Source organism: Xenia sp. Carnegie-2017, unplaced genomic scaffold, assembly GCF_021976095.1.
Source record: "Xenia sp. Carnegie-2017 unplaced genomic scaffold, XeniaSp_v1 HiC_scaffold_21, whole genome shotgun sequence".
In the NCBI taxonomy this organism is placed as follows: Eukaryota; Metazoa; Cnidaria; class Anthozoa; order Malacalcyonacea; family Xeniidae; genus Xenia; species Xenia sp. Carnegie-2017.
In genome coordinates this window covers 3,681,870-3,709,544 of record NW_025813484.1, presented here as the reverse complement: position 1 = coordinate 3,709,544, position 27,675 = coordinate 3,681,870, and the positions used below count along the sequence as shown (strand labels likewise).

Here is a 27,675-nt window from a genome sequence, read left to right as displayed (position 1 = left end):
GGAAATATTATCATTCTAGTGAATGGTTTTTTGGAATCTGGACAAAATGCGCCTGGCAAATTTTATGGTCAGCGTTAGTTTCCTTTGCAATAAAATATCGTGACAGGAAAGATAGTGTAAAAGATAAAAAGAGGGAGCTGTATTTTCATTATTTTTTCGATAATTTTGAGAAATGCAGCACGATGAGGTAGGTGCACATGCTCCAATCATCGATTTTTCAACTCCCCCAACATAATAGCCCGTTTTTTTCTCATTATTTAGGTCATTTGGTCCGTGATTAACCATGGCTTTTGTTCATTTAAAGTGAAGTCTGTATAAACACGTGGAGCACGTTCCCCTATCGTTGTTTGCATATTAACGTATGCTTTGTACTCTCTTTCCAGAACAGAGACGAACACTTTCTGTCGAAATGAATATAATGTGACGGGATTGTGCAATCGACAGTCGTGTCCTCTTGCTAACAGCAGATATGCAACTATCAGAGAGGAAAAAGGTTTTTTGTAGCATTAAGTCTTTTAAGTCATATCACTTAGTGATCATTCTCACATCCCGTTCTCACTTCTCTTTTTTTTAGGTATTTGTTATCTCTACATGAAAACCATTGAACGAGCGCATTCACCTGCCAAGTTGTGGGAGAAAATCAAACTGAATAAGAACTATGAAAAAGCATTGGAACAGATAGATACTAACTTAGTCTATTGGCCTAATTTTATGATTCATAAATGTAAGCAACGATTCACTAAGATCACACAGGTAAGTTGTGTCGTTTCAGTGCTATGCCTTGAAGTGGAAGTTTTGATGTATTTTCCTTAACAAAATGGCTAAACAGATGGCAATTGATGTGTTTTTTAACAAAATGACCGCATTTGTTATCATAAAAGCTTATGATTTGCCAACACAATACAAAGCTTGTATAGCCAAATGAAGTGTATACGGGTTTGGTTCTTGCTCACTTAAACTGGAAAGTTTGTAAATTGCAGACCCAACGTGGCAAGTTTGCACACATAATAGGCTAGTTTTTTTAACAAAACAAACAGTCCAGTCAGTCCAATTGCTCGTAGCAACTTTATTTTGTAATAATATTTTCTCTCTCAAAATCAATTTTTTTTATCAATGAAATCAATAGAATACAACAAGAATCTGTGGTTAGGGTTAGCGTTTGAGATGGGTTTATTCAAGTCATTTAAACATAAAAAATGAACTAAAGAACTGTAAGCCATTAAGTAACTAAATAGCCTGCTTCCGGCTCATTTCCTGAAAGCAATATTTAGCTTTAGACTATAACTCCATATCTGAGAGTGATTGTGTGTGCAGTTACCTTATTTTAGTAAATGCTTTCAAGAATAAATGTTCAGTCTTGAGGGTTTCTTGACTTGACATCAATGTGCAAATAAAACAAAAAAGTGCAATCATCCATTTGAAATGAAGTATTTTACAAATATAATTTTTTAAAATTTTTGGAGATGGAAATGTTCTGCATAGGAGCTAAAACTTGTTTTAACCAAAACTAGACCTTTTTGGCTGAAGAAAAAGATAAAACCATTGCAGTTTGCCTACCACAAATCATTTTGCCAGAATGTGTTTTTGCCATTTGTCGTTGATGGTGATAAAATGTTTTTATTTTTTAGTACCTTATAAGAATGAGAAAACTACAGTTAAAGACAAGGTGTGTGTGATATCTTCTGATTTTTGTGATGATGAGGACACCACAATATGAGTATTTTTCATTTTTCCAGACCAAAACTTGTAACAATAAACAAGAAAGTTGAAAGGCGTGAGAGAAAAAGAGAAGTAAAGTTTTGTTAATAGATATTTATTTATTTCATGATCGCATAACATTACCTATGATTGTTTAAGTCAAAAGCATTGGTTGCCGCTCAGCTGGATAAATCTATTGAAAAAGAACTTTTGGAAAGATTAAAGAAAGGAACGGTAAGATTTAAAAACATCGTGATTTTTAAAATCGACTTTGTTCCAAGGTTTTTCAATCTTCGAAGAATTGGTTTCTGGATGATCTATGCGTTTTTTATTTTCAGTATGGAGACATTTATAATTTTCCAAGTACTGCATTTGAAAAAGTCATGGAAGACCAGGAACAGGTTGATGTTGATGAAGATGAGGTTAGTTGTTCCTTTATAACTCAGCTTTGCTTGTTATAAACTATATGAAAAATATCACTTGAAATGTTTGAGTGCACAAATTCTCTTTTATCTCTACACATAAGGAGGAAGAAACAGAGGAAGAGGTAATGGTTTGTTTCTGTTTCTTTGCTTTTTCATCTAATACAGAAAACATTTGTTTGGCTCTATCGTAGGATAAAGTAAAGTATATAGCCGATGAAGATTTTGAAGAAAGCGATTTGAGTGATATTGAAGATTTCGAAGAAGAGGAGAAAGAAAATGAACTGGATGACACAGACATTCTGAAATCATTTGGCAAGAAAGCAAAAGTTGAAATAGAGTATGAGATGGAAGAAGAGCCAAGAAAACGATTAAAAACAGCATAAATAATTTTTTGAATTTTTATTGAGATAGTTTTTTAGGATCAAAGATCTCTCTATTTTCAGCAAATCAACAGTAGTTTGGTGATGAAAACAGGTCAACTGTTTCATTGGATCCTGACTCATTCCAAGTTTTTCTTCTCAAGAGGAAAACATGAATCAGTTATAATTAGGTATTATATTAGATCCCAGTAAACTAGTTCTGTCCATTGGTTCTAAACTTCTGACAAACTGTTTTGTAAAACATGGTCTTTCCCCAGTTTCTTTGCTCAATGTGGGAACTTAAATCAGTTGAACTTTGACAATGTCGTAGATCCAAGTAAACTAGTCCTGCCAACTGTTCCATTAAATTTTGGTCTCTCTCGAAGTCTCTCGGCTGGAGAGTGGAACTTACTCCCACTCGGTGTTTTCTTGATCATCTTGAAAATTTCAGCAATGCTAACAGTTTTCTTGTGACGAGATCCAAGGACAAGACACAACATTGCATGACATTTTTCCAGTTGTTTCAATGCTTTGTCAGTTTTGCCTTGAGTTAACCTGATGCTAGCAAGCAATTGATATGAATTCGCCAAACTTTGACTAGGATCACCAAAAACAATTGTTTTACTGTTGATTACATCGGCAACAACACCAGCTGCCTTCTCATGTTCACCATCAGTGATTAAATCTGTGCATAATGCTTCTTGAGCTGCTATGGTTCGCTTATGATTGCATCCATATGTACATTTGTAAATTTTTATACACCGTTCTAAACGAGCCAGATTTTGTGAGACGTCATACCCCTGAATACTTTGCAAGTCAATGGATGCACTGTACAATTCATCAGCTAGCTCTTCTGTTTCTTTAGTGAAAATATCATGAGCAAGTTTAATGCGCATTTCTATCATTTCCTGGGCAGTTTTAGTATTTATCATCTTGTATGCTCCAGCTAAACCTTGATACAGTGGGAGAATTTCCTTGCTTGTTTTGCCATAAATCTTTGTGGCATGTTGTAATGCTTTCTCATAGTATTCTATAGCACTTTCCTTCTTCAATTTGACTGAAACCTAAATATGTGGATATATAGATGGACAATATTTTGGGGAAATATTATCTGAAAATATGGCAAGCAACATGGTACCTGTCCCAAGCTTTCCATGATTTTCACATACATCACCGACAGTTTGCGTTGTTCAAGCTTCAAACTTTGTGCAGCTGATATTTCAGATTTCTTCAAAGCCTGTTGACATTTTCTAAAATCTTGCTGCTGGAAGTTAGCTTTTCCAATGATGAAATATACAAGTTGCATCACTTTCAAAACGTCCTTACTGTGCGATATCCTACTACTTCGAAATTCTTCCGCTTCTCCTTCAAGTAATTCATCTCTTCCCTTTTCGCCATGAAGCAGGGCCTGTTGAGCGAAACCTTTCCTTTTCAAGTACGCTTCACCAAGCTTAGCGTGTGCTTTTGCCAACTGCCAATGACCATTACCGTAGACTAATCGGCAATAGGCAACAGCTCGTATCCGTTCTTTCGTGGCTAATTCAAGTTCTCCTTTTTTGCTTAGCTCACGAGCTTTCCTTTTGGCTTTCTTAAATAAATGCAGTGGCGCCAGTGGATGGTCACCAGCAACTACAGTGTCGTTTTCAATGTCTTCGCCATCGCTCTCTTCTGAAGACGATACGTGGCAAGGAGGTGGTTGGATTACTTCGTCATCCGAGGTTTCGACTCTCGGAATTTTGATTATTATGTCTGAAGAGTGGTCATCTCCATTGCTGGACCCTTCGTCTCTTTCATTCATTGTAAGTTATGGTTTACATATCTGAATATCCAAGCAACAGAGTCGACAGCGTTGCTACAATACATACACCACACTGACACCAGTTGTTTTCAAGTGCCAAAAAAATTTAGTAATTGAGTTTACATTTAATAAAAATGTGATAGCATCTTTATTTACAACAAGTGCATGCAAAAACAGGCTTTTATAAGGAGAGATGAATTAGTATAAAATGGAAACTAGTGGTCGTCTACATTTTGAACGATGTGAAACAGCTTTGAAGTTTATACAAGAAATATGTCTTGGTGAAATGTGAAATATATATTTTCATTATCTTGGAAATTTACAGTTTGGTGACTATTCATAATGACCGATTGTGAGGTATTTAATGTGACAGTGAAATGGAGTGGCAACGAGTATCTTATTGAACATGTTGAGTCGTCCTTTACCCTATTACAACTAAAACAACGTATACACGAACAAACTGGTGTATTACCTCACCGTCAGAAACTGCTTAGTTTGAAGTATAAAGGTATTTAACGATACTTATATTCCAAAATAACCTTACAAACATTTAATAAATAGGTTTTTTAATGTCTAATCAACGAAACCTTTCATATGTTAGGTAAAGTACCAGGAGATGATGTTAAACTATCGGTGCTGTCGTTTAAACCAAGCATGAAGATTATGATGATGGGAACAAGAGAAGAAAATTTGGTAATTCATTTTTTTATCGTGTTTGTGTGTGCTATGAAGTTAAAACTTATAGCTTGGTAGAATTTCTGACCCTGTATTTAATGGACTCCGTCGATTTCGACGTATGAGGGTTCCACGAAGTGGAACATCCTGGTTACTGAAATTATAGTGAAGGCAGCTGACCAGACTACAATCACTCGTACCCTTCACGCTACCACAACACTGATATCAGCGTGACACAGTGTGACAAGGCTGCAACATTGCAGATGCAGGTACAGTCCATCCGAGGACATAGTTTCCTCTACCAAATTTCCCTCACATGGCTTTGGTCAACCCGGGCTAGGTTTTATAGACACATTGCCAGATGTGCCACGAGCCGGGATTGAACCCGCTGTCTGGCTAACAGCTCACGCCATTAACCATTCAGCCACTCGCCCCCAGTTGACCCTGTATTAGCAACCATATGTATAACAACATTGTTTAAAGGGAATGGTTTGTTTTTATCCAAGATGAGTGTTCTGCAGTCATCCAGTGAGAAAGATGGTGCCGATGTGGTCAACGATTTTGATATTAAAGAAAACGAAATTCTTATTGAAAATAGGTAAAAGTCAAGCTTGCTTTTGGATATCATCTCAAATGTGCCCAGATTAGCTACTGCCCCACATACGCAAGTTTTCTTTTATACAACAGTTTTGCCTATAAAGTAAATGGTTTGAACCCGGGAGTATCGTTGCATGAGTTTGAACAATGATTTAAACCCAGGAGTATCGTTACACGTTAGTTTTGCCTATCTCATATCATATGTTGATGAGGATTTTATGAGCTGTTTATGTAGACAAAATTGCTTTCATGAGAAAGTAATCTTATTTAAAGGTTTATTTTATGTGAAGATTGTTTGTATGTAAAAATCAGCTTGATGCAAAAGTTGGTTTCGTGTAAAAGTTTGTTTTATGTGAAAGTTGGTTTCATGTAAAAGTTTGTTTTAAGTAAAAGTTGGTTTTATGTAAAAGTTTGTTTTATGTGAAAGTTGGTTTCATGTAAAAGTTCGTTATATGTGAAAGTTGGTTTTATGCCAAAGATGGTTTGATGTATAAATCGGTTTTGTATTATGCTAATTAATTAGCTAGATGTGCAGCTTGAGTGCGCATGTCAATGGGATGATGAATAGAAGATAATTTTGAACAAGTGCGTTGTGGATGCAAAAAAATGAAAATGAAATTTTTTAGAGATGAATATCTTGCCAAAATAACAAGACGCGTCAAGGAATATCAAGTGAAAGTCTTGAATGAACCACGAGTCGGCAAAAAACTGCTTGTCCTTGATGTCGATTATACTTTATTTGGTGAATAAATGTTCAAGGAACCTTCTGTTGAACTGCTGAAATCTTTACGTACACATTGTCTTTTTTAAATGTCAGATCATCGATCAGTTGCAGAAAAAGGAGTGGAACTAATGCGACCGTATCTTCACGAGTTCTTGACGGCATGCTACGAGCATTACGATATCGTCATTTGGTGTAAGTAACGAATAGTTCATCATTTCACTCCATTTTCTGCCTATAGCTAATCCTTTTTAAGAAAATTTGATGATTTTGTCGTTGTGTTGCGACTTTGCGTTGTATCAGGATTTTCTGTCTAGGTTGGGGGGGAGGCAGGCCAGTGAAAAGGGAAGGAGGGTCATGACTGTCGACTGAACAATGTATACTGTGACTAAAATCTGATATTTTAGGGAGGCAAGAATTTCGCTGGGGGAGCCTGACCCCCCTCTGGCTACATCCTGGGCTTTAAGTTTCTGTTGCTCTGCGATGCACCTGATAATGAAACACAACATTTAATAATGTGCGATCACTTTTCGTTTTAAGTATGATTGAGCTTAATTCTAATCATATATAATGCGCAAGCGCAAACCAAAGATCAGATGTCAATGTTCACGTTTGTTGAAAAAATAGTTCGAGTTGGACGTATTTACCAGTACTACTACCAGATATTACTTCATCTTCTTAATTTTACGAAAAACATATTTAAAATGCTGAGAATATGGAAAAGTAAAACATGCTAGACGGAAAGTTCCAAACCATGCAAGCTTTTAAAATTGGCTAATATTTGACGACTGCACTACGAAAAGGGAAAATTTCAAGTCTCTACGGGAGAAATGCCACACAACTCGGTCGCTACAAAACCTTTCAGTTAACACCTTTTTGTTAAGAAAGTGATCTGTGGCATCTTTCGACTCATCACTATAAAAGTGTTTCATCCAGTCTGTATCTTCATATACCTATGTTATATAACTTAGTAACTTAATGACTGCAACATTTCACTTATTTAAGCGTGGAAGAGGGAGCTATAGATTCATTACGTATTTAATTTGCTTAATGTATTTATGAGTTTGGTCCGTATATATTTTTTTGGAACCCCTTTAGTGAAGATTGTCTCTGTTTAGTGATTTCAGCCATTGTGTGTATTTGTATTTAGTTATTGTAAATGCTGTGTCTGTTTGTGATGGCGTATCCATGAGATAAAATAAATAAAATGAAATATCTTCATCAAGTGAATTGTGACCAATGGCCGTTCTCTATTTTCTTCTATTTCAGCTGCAACAAACATGAAATGGATCGAAACAAAAATGAAGGTGCAAATTATTTATGTTTGTTATTCATGCACGAACACCGCACTCCTCTAAATGTTTTTGTTCTTTTTACACGTTTTTAGGAACTAGGCGTCTCGAGCAACACGAATTATAACATCGCGTTCATGTTAGACTCCCTTGCAATGATAACAGTTGATCACCCGACGTATGGAGTGATTGAGGTGATCCCTTGTGTTTCTTTGGCTTGTATGAATATCATTTAGTCAGTATGTTTTTTCAATATGAACATAATAGCCCAACATAAGACTTTTAAAAAGCCATCACAATAGTAAAATAAAGAAAGATTTATTAATAACGTTTCGTCTTTAACTTAAGACGAAACGTTATTAATAAATCTTTCTTTATTTTATCATTGTGATGGCTTTTTTAAAAGTCTTATGTTGGGCTATTTTGTTCATATTGAAAATTCCCTTTTCGCCTGGCAAATCTCTGGCCACGATTTTAGTCAGTATGATTGCATTCATAGATAATTGAAGAATAATACATGTTTACTGTGTTTGCATAAGCCTGTGCAAACGCAAAAAAAACATCTTTTATTTCTTTTATAAAATAACAATAATGCGAAACAGATAAAGTTAAAACGAACGTTTTAACTCTTCCTCTAACATGTATTCGCGATGGACTTAATTGATTGAGAAGCTCAGATCAGTTTGCTCCGATCGTGATCGTGACCAATCACCGCACGCGTTTTATTGCTGTTATTTTATAAATACAAGTCGTACGTTTTTCCATTTCAACAATACAGACAAAGCCACTGGGTGTTATATGGGGCAAATACCCTGAGAAATACAGCAAAGAAAACAGTATTATTATCGACGATCTGAGGAGAAATTTCATCATGAATCCGAGTAATGGACTTAAGGTATGAATAGTGCAGTGTGACCATACATGTAAGTTTTTTACCGGACTGGTCGAATGAACTTAAACACTCCCCCCCTGTTTTGAATTTTGAAACTATATAATTCAGGTGGGAGAGTCTCAGCTCATCAGAGAAAATTTTGTAAAATTTTCATGCATGGTCACATTGGAGTAGTGGGTTAGAACCCTAAAGCTAGCGTGGGTCCAGGATCATTTTTAGAAGGGTGCTCTAGTTTGGAATAGTTTTCGGTCAATGTCTAGTTTGGAATAGATGTGGATGTCGCCTTGCTACGTCCGACTGTTTGTTCTTGTTAAATTCTGTTACTCTTATACCATGTTGGACGATATTTTTGGAGATGTGCCCCGATAATGGTATTATTATTGGTATTATTATTGGTATTATTATTGCTAATGGTATTATTATTGCTGGTATATATATAATGGTATTATTATTGCTAATGGTATTGCTAATGGTATTGGACGCTAATGGTATTATTATTGGTGTAGAAATGGAATACTTTGTGTATATTTAAGTATTATAATGGTATATTTTGTGTATATTTATGTGCAATAATGGGATATAAATGGTATATTTATTTTTGTTGGGAAATTTCACCCACTCACCCACCCCTCCTCCTCCCACAGTAAATTTATCCCTGTCTTAGAGAGTAAAAGATGGTAAATTACCTAACAGTCACACTTAACTTTTAGATCCGACCTTTTCGCGAGGCTCATTTAAATCGAGGTACGGACAGAGAACTGCAAAAATTGACCAAATATCTTCAAGAGATCGCTATTTTGAACGATTTTAACGATCTCGACCACAATAGATGGGAGAAGTACAAAGGCAAAAAGAAGATGACGGAAAGATAAATTACAAAAAAAGTATATTTACAAAAGGAATTCACGTAAAAATATTGTTCGTATAACGTCTATTACGCTCTCTTCTTTCGTTTCTTACGGTTAAATTCGTTCGCCTCCGCCTGTTGATTTGATAACATCGCCTGAATTTTCTTCGTCTTGAGAGCCCGCTCGGCGTCCCTTCGAAAAGCGAAAACTTTTTCAAGCCATATTAAAGTTTTTCTGGCATCAAATTTTACTACAGAATTTTCTAGCTGCGTTGTAAAAGTAATTTAAGAACACCATATGGTAATATGAATTTACCTTTGCGATTGTTCCTGAAGCTGTTGTCTAGCCAAAAATTGACTGTCTTTGCGTATTTCTCTCAAAGCGCCCTACATTGAAATACGCAAATCGCCGGTATTTAACTACAAGTACGTATATTACTTAAACTTCTTTTCAAAGCAAAGTGAATTTGAAGAAATGCGCTGCCCTTATACCGCACCTTAAATTCCTTCTTGTGCTTGTAACGAAGTTTTTGTCGTTCGTTCACTTGTTTATTGCGAGAGGTATGCTTGCGTCGTACTTCATAGCTGGAAAGAATTTGGGTCACGAATTTAAGGTAAACGATCACGCTGCGTGCGAATGATACAGAAACTTACTGTTCGTCAAACTGCGGCTCGAACATCTGTATCGCTTTGGGGCGACGGGTCTGCATTGTCAGCGGTTGACGCTCGGTCGAGTGATTTTCAAGAATGCTCGTTAGATCGGTCAGTAAACACTAGAAAATACAAGCACCAATATTGTAAATATGAAACAGAACGCCTACCCAGGAGTTCACTCGGTATACTGGTATTAAAACATTTAGAAGCAGTAAGAGGAATCTAACAAATCCAAGTAAAATGATAAGGTTGCGGCGGCAGTGTTCCTCAAAATTTCGAAAGAAAATTTTCGCTGACAAGCATTTCATATATAAGTACAGTCAAACTGAATTGAGTGGTGGCATTTGGATACGAAAAAAGATTGCACATAAGAGCTATAGTTATACAGGAGTATACGTAGTCAGATTTCTGACGTGGCTCACTGTGCCGATGGTCATTTTATATCTTCAATGCGCCTTAACAGCGCGTGCGGAGTAATAAGAAAAGCAAAGAACACGAAAAGATGCATAAAATAAGGATGGCAACCAGACTAGTACGTGCATAACAGATACAGCGCATGCGGAGTAAAAAGAAAAGCAAAGAACACTAAAGGATGCATAAAATAAGGATGGCAACCAGACTACTACGTGCATAACAGATACGGCGCATGCGGAGTAATAAGAAAAGCAAAGAACACTAAAGGATGCATAAAATAAGGATGGCAACCAGACTAGTACGTGCATAACAGATACAGCGCATGCGGAGTAAAAAGAAAAGCAAAGAACACTAAAGGATGCATAAAATAAGGATGGCAACCAGACTACTACGTGCATAAAGATCGATGGTAAAAAAACCCACCTGAATCTTGGAGGAATGATTTGCAGCAGGAATCCTAAAGAGAATTAGAAACAATTGGATGATAAAATATCACAAATTCGACAGTTTTATATGTTCAGCAAAGCAAACCTCTTTAAATGATATCCAGCTGGTTGAAATATTTCAAAGAAGCTCACGAATTCATCGTAGAGAGTCGTGAATTTCATTAACAGTACAAGACACGAATAAAGAGCAGTTTCCCTAAAATCACGAGAAGTACCATCGAATGTGTACACTCCTTGTACCCTATTGTACATAGCTAGTGTATGTAGGTATGTTGTTGGTGATCGCATGATTAATCAGCGAATATCCAGGGTTACAAAAAATCATTCTCGGATATATTAGCAAGTCACGTTACCCCGAAGGAGTTTAATGCATTTTGCCCCACGACGGACCCGCCAATGTAAACACCACTGAGATTTTAGGTTGTCTTTTACTTTGATGAAAATATACCCAATTTAATGTCGTACTACCTTGAACAATCTGTTTCATCTATTTCATCCATGAAAATTCTATCAATACTGACAGGCTTCAGTTCGCTCCTTTGGGGAAACGAAACATCAAAAGCATAAAGCAAATGTTTCAAGTTGTTTTCATCGAGTTTAAAGAATTACCCAGAGTTTTCATCCGTTCCAATTCTGAGAATTTCTACGTGCTTTGAAGTAGCATTGAAAGGTGGAAACACCTTGCCTGGGTTCGAGAAGAATTACATATTAACAAGTGCAGTGTTGTTCTTCAAAATTACGGAGGACACTCAAGGACGTAACAGGATACCCTTGTATTAGAATACAAACTTACCTCTATCACCAGTCTTCTCCGATGCCAAAAACAACACTCCAGTTAGGTAATTGATAACCTCCGGTACATAACGTTTGGATTTTCTAACGAACTGAAGAAGAACTGAGTCAATGGTCACGAACGCATAAAGAATACTTATTTAACAGCAATACAAGCAGCAAACCTCGTGGACTAATGTACACATAAATAACCCAATGAATACATCGCGTAGTGTGACGACTGAAATCTAAATTGACGAAAAAGAGGACGCGATGAAGTGCACTTTATCTTTGGTCTTTAATGAGCGAATTTTTACCGATAAAAGTCTCGTTTCCAGGGCCCGAGAACTAAAACTTTGCGAATTACCTGCGATAAGATTTGACCCATAAACAACATGACCGGAGTGCATATGACATGTCGGAAATCGGAGGTTGAGAACAAAGCGGAGACAATTCGTATTGTGACAACCTTAAGAGAAGACAATGAACACATGGTGACGTAATGATTTTTGATGAAAATGCAAAGCAACGAACCACGCACCGTTTTTAAATCCGGGACTTTCCGTTTGCGACCTTTCCAGGAAAGAGAGTAAAAAGAAAGATGGTTAATAGAAAACTCGCGAACATATGAAATGTCGACTTCCATCCTCACTCAGTTTATAAAAATTATCTCGCATCCCGACGAGCCTTGCTTGCATCGTCTTCGCTGCATGAAGCGGCATCTCTTGAGCAAGATGAAATAAATGGCTGGAAAGAATATAAACCTTGATACATGAATAAAACAATAGACGAAGAGAGAAAAAACCTTCTCGTGAACAATACATACCTAATTAAACCATCCACGGCTTGCAAACAAGGCGGATTTTCGGAGAGGAGATGGTCATCAATGTATTTTAACAACATGGTAAAGAAATCCTGTAGACATGGTGGAACCCAGTTAAAAGGCGATTATACATGTTGAGATGTACTCAAAACAGTCAAAAAGAACTGCTCGGGAACTGTCTAAAATTTGGATAATGATGACACCATTATCTCTATTTAACTATTTTTTTGCAAATGAGCAGTTCTTTTTGACTGCAAGTTTAGTTACAGGCCACGCGTGTACCTCCATTTTACACCTATTGCGAGGATCGAGTTTAGGATGGTTACATTTTCGTATTCTTTCGACGATCGTTAACATATCGTGGGTTGATCTGTGCGAACGTAAAATGAAGCAAATGAACGACGTTCTCGAGTGTAACAGACGATGGTCGTGAGAAGACGAAGTACGAATAAACTAGAAAGCCATTCTAACCTGTCTTCAACAAGTGTGTAGAATTGTTCAAAGCTTTCGGGCGCTATGGCAACATACAAAGAAATAAGATCATAAGAGAAAAAGGTAGCTACTATAAATAAAGGGATCACAATTCTAACGATGCAAGAACTTTCAAACTATCTCCACCGAGCTAGTTTATACTTTATATTCTAGTTTACTTTATATACTTTATATTACTTTATATTCCCATCCCCGTAAGCTGTTGTTTGGAAATTATAGTTTCAAAGTAAATGGTTTGAGCCAGGGATTATCTTTAGATGTTTGTAGATGTGGATCGTCCAGGTTGGTGGAGTTCCGAGAAAGACTTTTGACAAAGATTCGGACATTCTCATTGGTAGACATTGTCAAAGTCAACACTAACACCATCAGTTTTCAGGATTAATTACACTAACCTGGACGATCAACATCCACAAACACGTATTCGTTAGTTATGTTCACTTGTCCATGGCCGTTTTTGGTCAGCAGTGATTGATTTGTAGCCGTTGCATCAATTTGTAGCTAATTACAACTGTCATACGCACATATAAGGATATTTTGTATTTGCATGTTTCTTTACGCAGTGTGCTACGACAAATGAAGATGAAAGTTGGAAAAACATGTTATCCAAGAGAGAGGTTAGGGGGTATGAAAAAAGAACGAAGCATACTGTGAATTTTCTGACATATAGACTCACCAGCAAATGTGTAGGGAAGGTCTTCAGTGTTTGTGTTGCTCCTGGTTTTGGTAGACTTCAACTTCGACGCGTCTTTAGGAAGCATTTCGCCATCCGAGCTCTCTGTTGATTGATGACCATAAGGACTTAGATAACACTCACATACAAAACATCTAGGATTATTTGCTATCACTTGCCATGATCTGACTCAATATCAGAATGAGAGGAAATTTCCTCTTCATCTTCCTCATCTTCACCATCATCTTCACCATCATCTTCACCATCATCTTCACCATCATCTTCACCATCATCATCACCATCATCATCACCATCATCATCATTTTTACCATCATCATCATCATCATTATTATCTGCTTCTGTTTCATTCACATTATTTTCATCCTCCTCGACACCTGAAACATGTTACTCCATTAGCATTTCAATGGGATAAACTCAACCCAAGGACTCTGTCTTCACCATAACACATTTACCAGAAGAGAAATAATACCATACCATCACCATGATCATGATCATCCTGTGGTAGGACTATTCTCCCATCTCGATATGATAGTAGTGATCTGATATCGGTGTCTATGGAGTAGCTGTGAATGAAGTCAAAGCAAAATGATTTATAAAGTGCAAAGAGTGTAATTTCTTCATATGTGATCAGTCTTACCAATCAACAAGAGCATCAGCTGACATGCTACGTGGTTGGTGTTCCTCATCTTCAAACCCTTTCATTCTTTTGATTCGCTCAGACTGGAAAGATAATCAAATGAAGGTAGGCTCTATCAGGATGAGCCTTCTCGCAAATCCTTTAAATAAAAAAAGGCATGGAGTGCTGGCCAATGGCTATATAACTAAACCTCCAAGTTTTGCAGCCTTTCTTCCTCCATCTTTGCAATTTGCTCTTCGCTTTTCATTTTATCACTCGCCTGTAAATGGAATAGAATATTTTTAATTACCTACGACTTTACAAAGAATTGGAAGAGTTATTTTGACGACAAGTAAGGTGTTTCATGGGTAGTAAGGGTTCTTATATCTGACCTAAAATACAGACAAAAAATTAGGATGAAGATTGTCTCACCCGAGCTTTGACTTCAAAAGCCATCTCTCTAACAGTTACGTCATAGTCATCCGCTTGTTTCACCTTGTCACCATTAGCCTTTATGATAAAACAAAAGTGGTGAAAGTTAGTACAATGTAAAGGAAAATCATCAAGCCTCTTTGGGTGTGTTCTTAAGGACTCTGCTTTGATTTTTCATTACTCACTCGAAACTTTAGAAGATTTCGAATACTCTCGAGTCCCTCATCCAGAGACTGGCGTTTGGCCTCAGCTTCCTCACGTGCCACTTGCCTTTCGTGCTACATGATACATAATACATATCAAATTAACATTGTCAGAAAAAAAATACATGTAATATAAAAATGAAGCGAAGGATTTTTGGTAGCAACAGACCTTCTTAACTTTTGCATTGGCAATAATTTCATCCATTATTTCTTTTTTACTTCGAGGCTCGGTAGGATCCTGAAAATAATGTAAGATAATTATATGAGTCCAGTAATGTAATTGACATAAATACTGACATATCATCAGTGAATATGGATGTTATAAGATAAAAATGTGTATTCTCACTATAAATTTTAACATTAATTTATATTGTAAGCCAAAATATTGCACCTGTTCAGTTTTTCTTTCTAAGAAACCTCCAAAGTTATGCTCATTCTTGAAGCCTACATGCCATAGAAATAGTCAAAATCGAATGAGGGTAAAGAATTGGCATGAATTCAAAGTTAACACAGCATGTACCCTCTTCTCCACTTTCATCATCACTAACTATGGGACCATCAAAATGTTTTACGTCCTCAAGAGTCTGTCCAAAATGAGTGAGATCTTCATCTTCAAGATTAAACATACCAGTTTTCTCATGATGTTTCTGGGAAATAATAGATAGTGTGCACAATTACCAGTCATTACAAAATGCATAATGCAATTTCATGGAGATTTGCACAAACCTGCTTCTCTGCTGCAAAGCGTTTCAACATTTTCTCTTCCAAAGAAAGACTTTCGTCATATTCTCCAAATCTTCTGTCAATAAATATGTTTGCCTATGTAATATCAGGACAAAATTCTATCACTACAATGCACAATTCTCTTCATCCAAGCTTGCATCTAAGTGCTACTCAAATCTGTCCTGCAGTATATTCATTTGACATTTATTACAAAATATCTGAGATACCTTTTTCTGTTTCTTATATTCCAATAACAAACTTTTCTCTCGCTGAAAAATCCAAAACGAAACATTCACTTCAAAGCACACTTTTGTCAAATGCAACAAACTCAAACACTGACTTTCTTGATTCCTTTTGATCGTGAAACGCCAGGATTTCCTTTCTCGTGCTTCAACTTTCTCCCCAAAATATCATAGCGTAGCCTATTGACCCGAACTTCGAAAGGATTCTCCTTTGTTGATTTCATCTTTTTTCTTGTATCTCTTGCTTGTTTTTTGCTGCAGTTACTTTTCGAATTTCTCCCCATTTTGATGCTTTACCATTCACTCATTCAGATTTATTTATTCATTCACACGCATCCTTTCAGAGCTCACGTGCTCTGCGAGTACAACGCTCATCAAAATTCGTGAATGATTTCTCACAACTTTTTGAAATCAGTGACTGAGATTTACGCCGTACTCCACCCTACACCTCTAGACTTTGTATAATCATGGAGCAGTACAGTGAGATCTTCCCCGTTATCTTCTTTATAAATATCAAAATTCAAATATGACATTTACAATTTTGTGTCATTTGTATCCCCATCGGACTTCACTTTGCGTCATTTGCGTGAGACCATCCGATCGTAGCATGGGACCGAATTTGTTCCGTGCCTTCCCAGCCTTCCTCATTTTTTGAAGCTGTCAGTCACGAGGTCACGAGCTCTGCACGCTGTTGGGAAATATGTATTGTGACGTAAGTCAAAACAAGCATCACGTACCTTTTCGGACGAAAAATATCGTGGATATCCTATCGACTTTGTCATCGAAATCGAAGAAGTCGATGCGGCTTTTTAACGATCGGCTTCTTTTTAACGATCTGCTGAGCGAAGTATAATATAAAACCCTTGATTAATCAGAAAAATTTAATTCAATCATCGAAGCGCCATTTTACGACGAAGTGCAAAGTCTTGTTTGAGGAACGCCTATGTTGTCTGAGCCAGAGGTAACGTAAATTTTTAACCTTCAAAAGTATTTCGTTAATAATCTTTAAATAATTTTCACAATGTATGCTTTATAGCGCCATTCTCGGCGCCATTTGCTACTATTTCATCATTTCAGGAAGAAGCGTCACGAGTTACGATGAAATAATTTTTCATTTTCAAAATTTCAGTATTTACAAGTAGAGGTTCGGTATCCTCGCACTTACAGACATTTGAACAAGGGAAAATACACGGATTATGAAGTTTACATAGAGGTAGAAACGTTTTTTTTCTGATTCTATGTCGGTCCGTAAAATTCAAAGAATGCGCTGTAACCAACGCTGTTGTCTATCATTTGGCAAATATGCTCGTCATAAGAAATATAGTGAAATCTAGTGTGTAATAACCCCTGGGTTTCATATTTTTAGACCAACAGAATAGCATTTTCTCGACGAAGCTCTACAGTCCGAAGACGTTTTTCTGAATTTGTATGGCTGAGAAAACAACTAGCCAGCCTTGAAGTAAATGGTCTAGGAAAGTGAGTGAAACGAACGCCATTATATAATATTACATTGTTATTATTAATGCGTGGGAAGTTAGCGGGAAGACAAAGTTATCGACCGTAAACAAAATCCAAAGTCCAGCAGCAAAGATTCACTTTGGCGTTTAATGATTTTCCGGCCTTACATTTGCCTCGGCGATAAAAATCAATAATTCAATACACTTTGAGTTACATTCATTCTGTACGGCACTATTTTTATGAAATGAGAATTTAGCTTGAGTAAATTAGTTCGTTGATTTGAAATGATCATTCGTTGAATTTTGTTTGACAATGTCATGCATTCCATGTTGCCCAATTTTATTGGTTGTACTTGACAACTGATACCGGTTTCTGGTATTTGGGAAATGTCCTTGCTATAATTAGACTTGTGAATGTCTGTGGGTGAGTAGCTTGTACTAGTGACTAAACAGTAAGCTCAGAGCACGATGTTTGAAAGAAAATTGTCAAAGAAAGAAACAACATTTTTATTTTGTAGTATTTTGACAAAAATTATTTTATCTTTTTTGTTATATTATTTGAACTTTCTTTATTAGAAAATGATATGTGACCTTTGGACCTCACTCCAAGTGTTTTGATTAACCTATGAATTTCTTCTTTGTTTTTATTTAAACTGTGCGTATGGCAGGCTACCCAAAATGTCCACGAAATTAATGTGTCATATTACTTTGCATTTCACTATTGATTTGTGAGAGATAATACCTAGTTTTGAATTGATTGAGTAAAACATGAAATTTTATGAAAAGGCCACTTAATTTGTGGCCTTTTCAAAAGTTTTATTTTGGACAATTACATTTACTTCATGAGTTTGTTTAATGTCTTGTCTTATAGGGGCAGTGTCCCCGAACTTCCTCCCAAGAAAATGATTGGTCGATTTAATCCATCTCTTTTGTCATCACGACAAGAAGGGCTTCGACTTTTCCTCGAAAGGTAAATGAAATGAATTACTCTTGAAAACTGACTTAAAGCATATGTCTGTTCGTTATATTATAAGTAAATGTCTATTATAAACAAATGTTAACTGATTTGTTGAAATAAACGTCTGGGTGTCGATTTTTTTGGAATGTGTGGGAGAAGTGGAAATTATTTCCCTGCACTTGGTTTTTTTATGCTGTGCAATCCAGCCAAGGCAATTGTGATTGGTGTTTAATGGGGTACCCCCCCCATCCCATCCCCCCTTACAAAGTCATCCTGGATTCATATCTTAATAAACATTCTTGAATTTTCATAATAAATATTCACATGCATACGTAAATATTGTAAAACCATTGCAAATCCAGTATCAAGCATGTAAAATTTTTATAATTTGCTCTATAGCGTACTTAGTGTCAACAAGTTCCTGTCCTTCAGTGGTTTGCATTTGTTTTTGCAATCTCCCATGACTGTTGAGGAAATTGAGGATTTCCTTGGTGGAAAATACAAGAACAAAAGTGTCGAGGATGTCATGGAAGACTTTGGCTGTCCAACAAACACTGACAATCCTTTTAGAGTGTTTCTGAGAATGAACAATGCTGGTCTATTAATTAACAACACAGCAGGACGATCTTTACCATACAATCGTTTATCATACAATCGTTTACCTAGCATTGATGAACAGGAGGACAAAGTACCCGTTCAATCATCAGTGGATTCATCTGAAAACTCATCTGGAAGTTGTTAGAGTGTTTTATTTACCAAAAACCATATTTTAATGTACATTGTAAACTACACATAAATGATCTAACTGACAAATGGCTATTTGTGCAATTTTTCATCCAAGGTATGGGTTACCCTAATGGTCTATACAGAGATCATATGTTAAAATGATTGGGCAATTATAATTTAACTTTGAAAGGGCTGCCATTAGATCAATGTAGAATACAAATGTTGGTTCGCATTCATTTACACAATTCTTGGGCCTTGTATAGACCATTCTGCTTGATGTAATCAATGACTGGGTCAGGAACAACATATTTAATGCTTTCATTTCTTTTCAATGCACGTCTGTAATTACAGATCAATAAAATGTAACTTATGCATTTTGTTGTTTACACAACACAAAGCTTAATTACAAATGGCAAATAAACACAACTCATAGTAAAGCTTACAAATGACCAATGATCACACACCTCATGGCTTACAAATAACAAATCAACACATACCCTTAATTTACATACACAAATTGATGCAGAGGTCATAGCTTACAAATGACAACTTGACACATACTTTCCAGCTTACATACACAAATTAAAACATTGCTCATAAGCTTACAGTTGACTTCTTAAAGAACACGTCCCAGCTAATATATACTAATTAACACACAGCTTGTAACTTAGAGTTGACAAATAAACAAACCTGACTTTTGTTGAACTGATATCATTGGAAATCCATTCTTTTACAATCAATATGTTGTTCTAAACAATGTTGGACATTTGTGAACTATGGATTTTCTATTTAAACAAATAAACCAAATGTAGGATCCAAAGATAGGCATTAATACTACACTACCTTGTAACGGGTCAACAAATCAGATTCATAAATAAATCTTTCAGGATCTGAGCCATGTCTCGTTATCACAACCAGACCATAATCACAAATTATTGAAGTCATCTGGCTTAGGCAAAAATAAAATGAATTAGTCATTTTTTGGATTACATCCATTTTTTTGCAACTTACATGTTGTTCATTCCACAATCCAGGAACAGCAAATGATTCTAACAGATCTCCACCGCATAGTAACTTGACAGTGAAATCTTCATTTTTCATTTCACTTTCTACTTCCTCTTTTGTATGCTTTAAGACATTCAGCGTTTCCGTCCATAAGTCTTGTTTCACTTCCCAATCACTGATCCTAAAGCATATAGTATGAAATAAAAACGCTAGTGTTCAAGGTATTGAAACTGCTTTGCCACAATCGTCAATTGAGGGTTAAAATAGCAACTTACTGTACCCAATCTGATGTTCGCGTAGCTAACTTGGCCATTTGTACTCGATGATAGCCTGACACCAGTGTCTAAACACACAAAGTTGCTTTCCTCTAATTTGCAAGAATATTGATTTCGTTAGATTTTATAAATCATCACCTTGGTGGTCAGTTTTTTGTAGTCATCGTTTACAGGTGAGATGATCCCCTTGGTGACAGACAAAATTCCAGTTCTATGCAGTGCATCTCTTGCTAGTTCTGAAGTGAATGAGATAATGAACAATCTATAAAGATATCTGTTCTTCGAACAATTGATATTAATTGAAGTGAAATGTTTTACCAAACATTCGCAAATGCATATTTGTGATTGGGTTGAACGAACCACACGAAAGCAGAACTACGTTAGTCATCGTTCTAGGAGATGCCATAAACCGCATAAAGCGTGACGCATCGAATCAAAATATATCATTATATATATGTAAAATTTTATATAAAGTATATTTAAATGTATTTTTAGTTTAATGGATGACGTAATTGTATGACGTTCACATGACGTTGCTTAAATTAAGCTCTTAAATTAAGCTCTGCGCATTCACTATGGCGACAACCATGAGCCCGTGTGCATATGACCGCTGGTCGTGGAACTCCCGTGAGGGGAAGAAATAGGCATTTATGAGGGAGTAGATATGTCGACAATTTTTTTGCTTTCACTGCTTAACTGTGTGCAATCAGGCCGAAATCTATGAATGTATACAATTTGCGTCCCATTCTTCACTTCAGCATAATATTTTGGGGGAAAGGTAAGATTTTACTGCGCTAATTGTCGGTTGTAAAAAGAGTCCAATGAGGTTCATTGTTTTGAAGGTAATGCCTGTGTCATCGGGTTGTGAAAACATAGGTCTTGCTGCCTAAAAGGTGTGCATATTTCAAGCTAAGCTTGTCAAAAAATGTAAATACAGTTCATCGTGGCCTTCTTGTACATTTCATTATGGACTATGAAGCACTTAGTCAGCTTTCGTGTGGCGAATTGAGTTGAACGTATAAAATTTGTGCGGTTCATTGCTTGTAAATAATTCATGGTCAACCGCGCTTTGAGCCTAAATAACTCTTTGTTTTGGACTTAACTTTAACGTAATCCGAATATGTTTGATCGAATATCGCGAAGGTATAAAGAAATTAGAAAAGCTTTTATTTTCAAGAGGCTACAAACGCAATTGTTTTTTGGGGGGAATTTTTTTTTCGAATCCGACCGATTTTGTACCTAAAGTTTTCAATGTTGCGATTCGGGTCAACAGTCGATGGCTGGAAGGGTTGAAATTGCTTTTATTTGCTTTGAGGCATGCTGGTGTAGTGTATAGTTTGTTTGTCGATGAATTTTTTATCCATTAAACCCAGCTGAAAGGCCCGTAATCAATAAATCATCGTCATAATATGATACTCCTCTTACTCCATGACTGAGAAATTATTGTAATTTCAGGGGAAAAATATCGGACCAATGAATAGACGACTACCAACAGAAATGTCGAGCTCGAGAGAGTCGAAATCCGAGTTCATAGTCGGCAGTAAATATCGTCTGGTCCGAAAAATTGGCAGTGGATCCTTTGGAGATATTTATTTGGCAACAAACATTACGAACGCCGAGGTGTGTTGCTAATGACTAACCCGAATGGCGAATATTCGTTTCAATTGCAGTTTGTTATATTCTGTATACTGTAATACTTCATTCGTTGTTTTTTTTTATTATTGTTAAGAAAACAACTTAGGAAAGTCTTTCATCTCTATGAACTCGATTTCCTGTTCTCCCTTGCATAGATTAATACTCATGATTTTGTTTTTTATAGTTGCCGATTATAAATGTTTGCTAAAAGCCATATGATTGGTTTCAGTATGAGATGGGAGCTATTAAAGTCCCTTAAATACTTCATGCATTTCCAAAGCAGATGACACGAAGTTTTAAACTATGTACTTTTCAAAAACAATTACAACAGTTAATTGATCCAATTTGTTTGAATGACAAAAGAATGTCACTTGATTTTGCTCAGGAGAATAATTGTATTTGCAACTCTTAATAATAGCAGTTTTCTGTGTGCTTTGTAGGAAGTAGCAGTCAAATTAGAATCTTCCAAAGCTCGTCACCCACAGTTGCTTTATGAATCAAAGCTATATAAAATCCTGCAAGGTGGTGTTGGGATACCTCACATAAGGTGGCAATGTTCAACTTTATTCTCCCCTTTTTACTTCTTCGTGATAGACATTCACTATCATTGATTGTAGGTGGTATGGTCAGGAAAAGGACTACAATATTTTAGTGATGGATTTGTTGGGACCAAGTTTGGAAGATTTATTCAACTTTTGTTCAAGGCGTTTTACTATGAAGACTGTATTGATGCTAGCTGATCAGGTAAAATGTTCAGGAAAATCCTCAAGGTTCTCCTTTGATGTTTTAATGTGTAATTCAACATTTTTATGATGCAAATGTTTGGTGAGGAAAATCTTCAAGGCTCTCCTTAATAGTTTCATGTGTAATTAACTCAATGTTTTTATGTTGTAGATGATTGGTAGAATCGAATATGTTCACAATAAGAATTTCATACATCGCGACATAAAGCCAGATAACTTTCTTATGGGAATTGGTAAACATTGTAATAAAGTGAGCATCATCCGCAATTTAGGGAGAAAAACTTGTTATTTCCAATTATTTTCCATTTTCCTTACCAAGATTTTCACATCATTTTAGTTGTTTTTAATTGATTTTGGTCTTGCGAAGAAGTATCGTGACAGCCGAACAAAGCAGCATATTCCATATAGAGAAGACAAAAACCTTACTGGTACTGCAAGATATGCCAGCATTAATGCTCATCTTGGCATTGAACAATCGTTAGTATACCATTCACCGATTTTTACATTCTTGGACAATTTGTTGATATTTTGACTATCTTTAGAACATTGACAAGTTGTTTATATTTTACTGACCTGTCTTCACAAAATAAACAATTATTTGAATATAGCTTGTCAATCTTTACTGCATTGTTGGACAATTATTTGCCAACTAATGCCAAATCTTTATCATCTTTCTAAACCATCATTAGATCATAAGTATTCAATGAGTTGGCCATGATGTTTCACAATACATACTACTTCAAAAAGCTACATCCAGCTAAAAGCTTTAAAAATATATACAAAGAAGCAGATTCTGAAGATAATGTCATCTTTAAGTTCAACATTTAAATTACATATAGTAAGATATGTAAAATGAAGTGTAAATGTGTTTGAAGGCTTTGAAGCAAAGTCGAAAATTTACACTTAACTTTACCTCTCTTGTATTGATTCAGATTTTGAATTTCTTGATGGTTTAATTTCTTGGAATCTGTTTCTTTGTATAAAATCTCTCTTTTTGGTTTTTCTTTGATATTTTGAAATGTCTGTTGATGGACTGGGTTTTGCAAGCCTGTGAAAATAACAACAGTGCAAAAAAATAACAAAACTGCTTACAGCAACAAATTACAATTTTTTTAGGAGACGTGATGATATGGAGTCCTTGGGTTATGTCCTTATGTACTTCAATAGGACAAGTTTGCCTTGGCAAGGACTAAAGGTTTTTTTCTAACATTTGTGTTTTCAACATGTTCTCAAAGCAAGGGTCATCTGCCTTAACTTGTTTGTACGTCAACAGGCAGCGACAAAAAAACAAAAGTATGAAAAAATATCTGAGAAAAAGATGTCAACACCTGTGGAAGTCTTATGCAAAGTAAGAGTAGTGGTATTTTTACTATAAATTTTTTCTGAATGAAGATTTTGTTCACATTCAATTCATATTTTTTCAGGGTTTTCCAGCAGAGTTTGCTATGTATTTAAACTACTGTCGAGGTTTGCGTTTCGAAGAAGCACCAGACTACATGTATCTCAGACAATTATTTCGGATTCTCTTTCGTACATTGAACCATCAGTATGACTACGTGTTTGACTGGACATTATTAAAGCAAAAAGCTGCACAACAGGCGTCTACTTCCAGCACGGCAGCTGCCACGCCGGGAACTGGTGCCAAGAGACATGAACGAGAAGCTAAGACAAGAGGTTAGTGAAACATTTTTGCTTGATGCAGTTAGAAACAAGTTGTTCTTTTAAAATATAGTTTAATGATTGGCGTATCGAATGCATTCAGATTAATGGGGTGTTTTTCAATCATTTTATCGACGAAGACCCTTTACGCTTTTTGAAAATCGTATACACGCACTACGTAAGTTGGTAACCCTGGTGGTGAAAGACACGTATCACCTACGACAAGTGAATGAATGCATAAATTGAAAAATTACCGACTGCTTTTGTTCAAAAAACCGACAACCATCTATCTTTTAGGAAAGCCCCACTTTGAAAAATGGTCGGTTGGTTTGTAAAATTCGTTATTGATTTCAAAAATAGATGGTTGTCTGTGAGAAAGTTCGGGTGGTCACACCCCCGTGCTCCCTGCTCGATACGCCCCTTGCTCGACATCCCCCCCCCCCGCCGTGTGTAAAAAAAATTTCAAAGTCTGCTGATACACTTGTTCATGTTTCTTAAGGAGTTCATTTTTCCCTCTGATGTAAGAGGTCTGTGTATCTTTTTCGCGTTAGCGTCGTTTTCTCTTTGTCTAGGTCGATAAATTTGAGACACTATCAGCAATTTATACTAAGTAACGGAATATTTCGGTAGCACTTCTACATTTGGATTTATCTAAGCTTCGTTTCTCGTTGAGGAAATCGGACAAAGCAACTATTGTACATAACGATGAACGAGTTGAGTGTCTTTGACGTCGACCGACCGTCCACAATGCATCGCGTTTTATCTCTCTATCATTAAACACGTGCAATGATGCACGAGTAACAAATTTGAGAAATATTTTAGGTTAAGACGCTGTTTCTTTTATGCTGTAGCGCGCGATTTTTCATTCAACTTGTCATTATTTATGAAATATTTGAATTTCACGCACATATTCGTTATAGAAGAGAACGCAGCCTTTTGCTGTCATATGTGTTATTTGCAGTATCCTGACACCATGATGCCACTCCCCACCCTACTCTCTCACCCGTCCCCTGGTAGTATTTTGTTGCATGGGAATGTATTTCTCAGTATTATACTTTTGTTGTCCATTCATCAACAAACTTTCGTGAAGATGATAGTAAATTGTGGTGTATATTTTGCTATAGTAGTCTTTGTTCAACATTGAACATCCAAATAATTTATTTTGAATGTTAACTTTTGTAACAGAATATGAGCCATTAAATATTTCTCAAGAATTTTGTTATGCTATGTGTCTATTATAGCAATTAATTGGCTAGTGTAGTGGTAGCTAATGAAATTAAAATTGTGAGAAATTTTCCAAGTTTTACAGAAAAGGTGAAAATGTTGCCTTGATGTCTTTTATTTGTTCATTTGTGATTGGCAGTAATGGTGACCTTGGTGATCCACCATAGTACCCGAACATATCCATTGCTGCCTTGAGGCCTGCTATACCATGTCCAGCTGTGACCTATGAAAGAATTTTATGTAAGAACATGTAATCAAGATGACATGATGTCAGTGTTCATTTATCTTACAGCTGTATTTGGTGCAATAAGCTGATGTTGTAGTGTTTTTGCTTTCTCATGTTCTCTATTTTTGTGTAGGTCAACTAAATGACAAACTTCTCTTCCAAGCACATTAGCCAATGCACACACTCCCCCAACTGCCCCTAAACAAAGCAACAGTAGTTTTACAAGTCATTAATAATCCACATGATTTTGACAAATTGCACAAGTTACCTAAGGTGAGGGATGCATAAAGAAAAGACGCTGAACCAGCTAAAACCTGGAAGGGTCTTTTCATTGTACGATGAAGAACACTTCCAATTTTTGTGATCTATTCAATAATGAATACCTGGTAAATTTTATGAATTGATAAAATGGATTTAATTGCATACATTGCCCCCACTGTCTTTCAATCCAATAATGTTAGGATGCTCAGACAATTTAACAATTATTTCCTCATTAAGATCAATCCCAGTGTTGGTAGGAACACTGTATAGTATGACTGGGACTGGGGATGAGTCTGCAACCTGCAACACAAAAGCAAAATTGTATCCGATTAAAAAAAGATGAATATTAAATGAGAAAGACATTTGATAGAGCAGACCTTAGTGTAATGTAACTGCAATGCTTCTTTAGTCATTCCTGACTTGTAGAAACAAGGTGTTGACACAAGAACAGAGTCAACGCCAGCTAAAGCCATACATTTCACCATAGCAATGGTCTGGTTTGTTCCTTCAAGAAAGAACATATAAGCCAATCAGATGATTTGTTACTTTTCATAAAACTGGTCATGGTTTTCAAAATTGCATGTATCTAATAACTATGATCATTAGTTGCCTTCACAAGCTGCTCCTGCAATGATCAGTTTTTCTTTAGCTGCATATTCTTTTACTTTTTTCACCAGCTCTATTCTTTCATCTGGATCAAGGTATGCAAACTCACCATTTGAACCTTGCACAACATAACCTAATGGAGGGGGAAAGAACAAAACAAATGACAAGAATTTGTACCACTACCATGAATTTGCTTTTCTTGCATTATAACTTTGTGATATCGAGAATTTCATTGAAAAGTTCAATTATTTCTTTCAAGTTCTGATGATGTTAGTTGTTTTGCTATTGTCTCGCTATACTCTGATATACAGTGGCGTAGCCTGCCAGCAATAGCCTGTCATGCTATGTAAATTTTTCTCGGTTGGCTGACAAAATGAAAGTTTTTGAAAAAAGTGAACAATGCTAATAATCTGAAATTCACATAGAAGAATTAACCCAGTGAGGGTTATGTTAATTTTGTGTTCACTCCCTGTGAAAAGTAAAGATTTCTAAAGAAATGAATAATGATAACGTTCTAAAATTTACATATCAGGACTACTGCACGCATTCCCACTACATACTTAACACAGAGTTTGTTACATAGCGGCTGGAACTGACTTCTAAATTGTTACATTACTTTGGGCGTCATGTTGAGAAGTTTGTTTTGAAGTTGAAATGTTTAATCCAAGTTTATAAAACATTTCAAACAGTGTAACTATGAATAAACTACGGACGAATCTTGCGCCAAACATGTGCGATGTGTTTAACAAAACCAGTGTTTATAACGTTGTAAAGAAATCAGACTGCAAAAGATCTTCGCCACAACGTAACATAGAAGATTATATTGTGAAACCTTTGAAAGGTATTTCATTCCATCTCTCAAGGTTTTCTCGCAACTTGTCGTAATCGATTTGTTCTTCTTCGTTGAAAGGTGTTGTGATTGGGGGAAATATTCCACTTAAATCCATATTTTATGAAGGTATGTGTATAAAATGCATCTCTATCACGGCATTGTGTTGTGTACAGCCGGAAATTTGATACTTCTGACTGACATTGTTGACTAATAAATATGTCACTCAACGTTTACACCCTCCCCCTGGAACAGCAAAC

At 36.1% G+C, this 27,675-nt stretch overlaps 8 protein-coding genes across 8 annotated transcripts; 4 read left to right on the top strand and 4 right to left on the bottom strand.

Annotated features, from left to right (window-relative positions):
• The first annotated feature begins 84 nt into the window (after nucleotides 1-84).
• Nucleotides 85-2,720, top strand: LOC124444850 (protein MAK16 homolog). Its single transcript, XM_046995520.1, has 10 exons — nucleotides 85-187; nucleotides 262-308; nucleotides 384-493; nucleotides 575-753; nucleotides 1,629-1,666; nucleotides 1,737-1,791; nucleotides 1,858-1,932; nucleotides 2,037-2,120; nucleotides 2,225-2,245; nucleotides 2,315-2,720. Exons 1-10 carry the CDS (start codon nucleotides 173-175, stop codon nucleotides 2,504-2,506), a joined length of 816 nt encoding a protein of 271 aa, XP_046851476.1. The 5' UTR covers nucleotides 85-172; the 3' UTR covers nucleotides 2,507-2,720.
• LOC124444840 (tetratricopeptide repeat protein 23-like) lies at nucleotides 2,508-4,627 on the bottom strand. Its single transcript, XM_046995508.1, has 2 exons — nucleotides 3,621-4,627; nucleotides 2,508-3,546 (listed from the first exon to the last, which is right to left on the bottom strand). The coding sequence occupies exons 1-2, from the start codon at nucleotides 4,278-4,280 to the stop codon at nucleotides 2,788-2,790; spliced, it is 1,419 nt and encodes a 472-aa protein (XP_046851464.1). The 5' UTR covers nucleotides 4,281-4,627; the 3' UTR covers nucleotides 2,508-2,787.
• LOC124444845 (ubiquitin-like domain-containing CTD phosphatase 1) lies at nucleotides 4,544-9,391 on the top strand. The gene is made up of 9 exons (XM_046995512.1): nucleotides 4,544-4,788; nucleotides 4,882-4,973; nucleotides 5,462-5,553; nucleotides 6,179-6,294; nucleotides 6,370-6,468; nucleotides 7,543-7,580; nucleotides 7,661-7,759; nucleotides 8,344-8,460; nucleotides 9,168-9,391. Exons 1-9 carry the CDS (start codon nucleotides 4,623-4,625, stop codon nucleotides 9,327-9,329), a joined length of 981 nt encoding a protein of 326 aa, XP_046851468.1. The 5' UTR covers nucleotides 4,544-4,622; the 3' UTR covers nucleotides 9,330-9,391.
• Nucleotides 9,327-16,427, bottom strand: LOC124444834 (nucleolar protein 14-like). The gene is made up of 29 exons (XM_046995500.1): nucleotides 15,910-16,427; nucleotides 15,797-15,838; nucleotides 15,573-15,665; nucleotides 15,367-15,493; nucleotides 15,238-15,290; nucleotides 15,016-15,084; nucleotides 14,829-14,921; nucleotides 14,644-14,721; nucleotides 14,423-14,491; nucleotides 14,233-14,315; nucleotides 14,070-14,158; nucleotides 13,754-13,969; nucleotides 13,578-13,679; nucleotides 12,884-12,926; nucleotides 12,695-12,782; nucleotides 12,416-12,504; nucleotides 12,242-12,336; nucleotides 12,131-12,162; nucleotides 11,957-12,058; nucleotides 11,775-11,837; nucleotides 11,612-11,702; nucleotides 11,428-11,503; nucleotides 11,287-11,355; nucleotides 10,904-11,014; nucleotides 10,796-10,829; nucleotides 9,959-10,077; nucleotides 9,802-9,889; nucleotides 9,621-9,691; nucleotides 9,327-9,497 (listed from the first exon to the last, which is right to left on the bottom strand). Exons 1-29 carry the CDS (start codon nucleotides 16,093-16,095, stop codon nucleotides 9,392-9,394), a joined length of 2,577 nt encoding a protein of 858 aa, XP_046851456.1. The 5' UTR covers nucleotides 16,096-16,427; the 3' UTR covers nucleotides 9,327-9,391.
• Nucleotides 16,428-16,527: 100 nt separating this feature from the next.
• On the top strand, nucleotides 16,528-19,039 carry LOC124444855 (sorting nexin-10B-like). The gene is made up of 5 exons (XM_046995524.1): nucleotides 16,528-16,772; nucleotides 16,941-17,024; nucleotides 17,178-17,287; nucleotides 18,140-18,238; nucleotides 18,626-19,039. Exons 1-5 carry the CDS (start codon nucleotides 16,755-16,757, stop codon nucleotides 18,966-18,968), a joined length of 654 nt encoding a protein of 217 aa, XP_046851480.1. The 5' UTR covers nucleotides 16,528-16,754; the 3' UTR covers nucleotides 18,969-19,039.
• LOC124444852 (nicotinamide/nicotinic acid mononucleotide adenylyltransferase 1-like) lies at nucleotides 18,956-20,667 on the bottom strand. The gene is made up of 7 exons (XM_046995523.1): nucleotides 20,551-20,667; nucleotides 20,371-20,468; nucleotides 20,233-20,300; nucleotides 19,964-20,138; nucleotides 19,796-19,897; nucleotides 19,643-19,701; nucleotides 18,956-19,291 (listed from the first exon to the last, which is right to left on the bottom strand). The coding sequence occupies exons 1-7, from the start codon at nucleotides 20,645-20,647 to the stop codon at nucleotides 19,186-19,188; spliced, it is 705 nt and encodes a 234-aa protein (XP_046851479.1). The 5' UTR covers nucleotides 20,648-20,667; the 3' UTR covers nucleotides 18,956-19,185.
• A 134-nt stretch (nucleotides 20,668-20,801) lies between these two features.
• LOC124444843 (casein kinase I) lies at nucleotides 20,802-25,483 on the top strand. Its single transcript, XM_046995511.1, has 10 exons — nucleotides 20,802-21,010; nucleotides 21,688-21,852; nucleotides 22,308-22,414; nucleotides 22,485-22,611; nucleotides 22,762-22,860; nucleotides 22,948-23,087; nucleotides 23,727-23,805; nucleotides 23,884-23,958; nucleotides 24,035-24,284; nucleotides 24,842-25,483. Exons 2-10 carry the CDS (start codon nucleotides 21,706-21,708, stop codon nucleotides 24,847-24,849), a joined length of 1,032 nt encoding a protein of 343 aa, XP_046851467.1. The 5' UTR covers nucleotides 20,802-21,010; nucleotides 21,688-21,705; the 3' UTR covers nucleotides 24,850-25,483.
• Nucleotides 25,410-27,622, bottom strand: LOC124444846 (4-hydroxy-2-oxoglutarate aldolase, mitochondrial-like). Its single transcript, XM_046995513.1, has 7 exons — nucleotides 27,419-27,622; nucleotides 26,591-26,719; nucleotides 26,358-26,485; nucleotides 26,146-26,280; nucleotides 25,988-26,084; nucleotides 25,784-25,917; nucleotides 25,410-25,716 (listed from the first exon to the last, which is right to left on the bottom strand). Exons 1-7 carry the CDS (start codon nucleotides 27,531-27,533, stop codon nucleotides 25,573-25,575), a joined length of 882 nt encoding a protein of 293 aa, XP_046851469.1. The 5' UTR covers nucleotides 27,534-27,622; the 3' UTR covers nucleotides 25,410-25,572.
• Between the last annotated feature and the right edge of the window lie 53 nt (nucleotides 27,623-27,675).

Bases quoted from the DNA above. Each gene is read 5' to 3' on its own strand.
- LOC124444850 (XM_046995520.1), top strand. The intron at 754-1,628 runs GTAAGTTGTGTC...TTTATTTTTTAG, and splicing joins GATTCACTAAGATCACACAG to TACCTTATAAGAATGAGAAA. The intron at 2,246-2,314 runs GTAATGGTTTGT...GCTCTATCGTAG, and splicing joins AGGAAGAAACAGAGGAAGAG to GATAAAGTAAAGTATATAGC.
- LOC124444840 (XM_046995508.1), bottom strand. From the start codon at position 4,280: ATGAATGAAAGAGACGAAGGGTCCAGCAATGGAGATGACCACTCTTCA. The intron at 3,547-3,620 runs GTACCATGTTGC...CCACATATTTAG, and splicing joins TCATGGAAAGCTTGGGACAG to GTTTCAGTCAAATTGAAGAA.
- LOC124444845 (XM_046995512.1), top strand. From the start codon at position 4,623: ATGACCGATTGTGAGGTATTTAATGTGACAGTGAAATGGAGTGGCAAC. The intron at 6,295-6,369 runs GTGAATAAATGT...TTTAAATGTCAG, and splicing joins TGTCGATTATACTTTATTTG to ATCATCGATCAGTTGCAGAA. The intron at 7,581-7,660 runs GTGCAAATTATT...ACACGTTTTTAG, and splicing joins GGATCGAAACAAAAATGAAG to GAACTAGGCGTCTCGAGCAA.
- LOC124444834 (XM_046995500.1), bottom strand. From the start codon at position 16,095: ATGGGGAGAAATTCGAAAAGTAACTGCAGCAAAAAACAAGCAAGAGAT. The intron at 15,494-15,572 runs GTTTGTGCAAAT...ATTATTTCCCAG, and splicing joins GCTTTGCAGCAGAGAAGCAG to AAACATCATGAGAAAACTGG. The intron at 14,492-14,643 runs GTGAGACAATCT...TTCCATTTACAG, and splicing joins CTTTTGAAGTCAAAGCTCGG to GCGAGTGATAAAATGAAAAG.
- LOC124444855 (XM_046995524.1), top strand. The intron at 17,025-17,177 runs GTAGAAACGTTT...TCATATTTTTAG, and splicing joins ATTATGAAGTTTACATAGAG to ACCAACAGAATAGCATTTTC. The intron at 17,288-18,139 runs GTGAGTGAAACG...CTTGTCTTATAG, and splicing joins GAAGTAAATGGTCTAGGAAA to GGGCAGTGTCCCCGAACTTC.
- LOC124444852 (XM_046995523.1), bottom strand. From the start codon at position 20,647: ATGCGGTTTATGGCATCTCCTAGAACGATGACTAACGTAGTTCTGCTT. The intron at 20,469-20,550 runs GTAAAACATTTC...CATTCACTTCAG, and splicing joins TATGCATTTGCGAATGTTTG to AACTAGCAAGAGATGCACTG. The intron at 20,301-20,370 runs GTGATGATTTAT...TTGTGTGTTTAG, and splicing joins ACAAAAAACTGACCACCAAG to ACACTGGTGTCAGGCTATCA.
- LOC124444843 (XM_046995511.1), top strand. From the start codon at position 21,706: ATGAATAGACGACTACCAACAGAAATGTCGAGCTCGAGAGAGTCGAAA. The intron at 22,612-22,761 runs GTAAAATGTTCA...TTTATGTTGTAG, and splicing joins TATTGATGCTAGCTGATCAG to ATGATTGGTAGAATCGAATA. The intron at 23,959-24,034 runs GTAAGAGTAGTG...ATATTTTTTCAG, and splicing joins CTGTGGAAGTCTTATGCAAA to GGTTTTCCAGCAGAGTTTGC.
- LOC124444846 (XM_046995513.1), bottom strand. From the start codon at position 27,533: ATGGATTTAAGTGGAATATTTCCCCCAATCACAACACCTTTCAACGAA. The intron at 26,281-26,357 runs GTCTGCTCTATC...TTTGTGTTGCAG, and splicing joins TGCAGTTACATTACACTAAG to GTTGCAGACTCATCCCCAGT. The intron at 26,085-26,145 runs GTATGCAATTAA...ATTATTGAATAG, and splicing joins TGAAAGACAGTGGGGGCAAT to ATCACAAAAATTGGAAGTGT.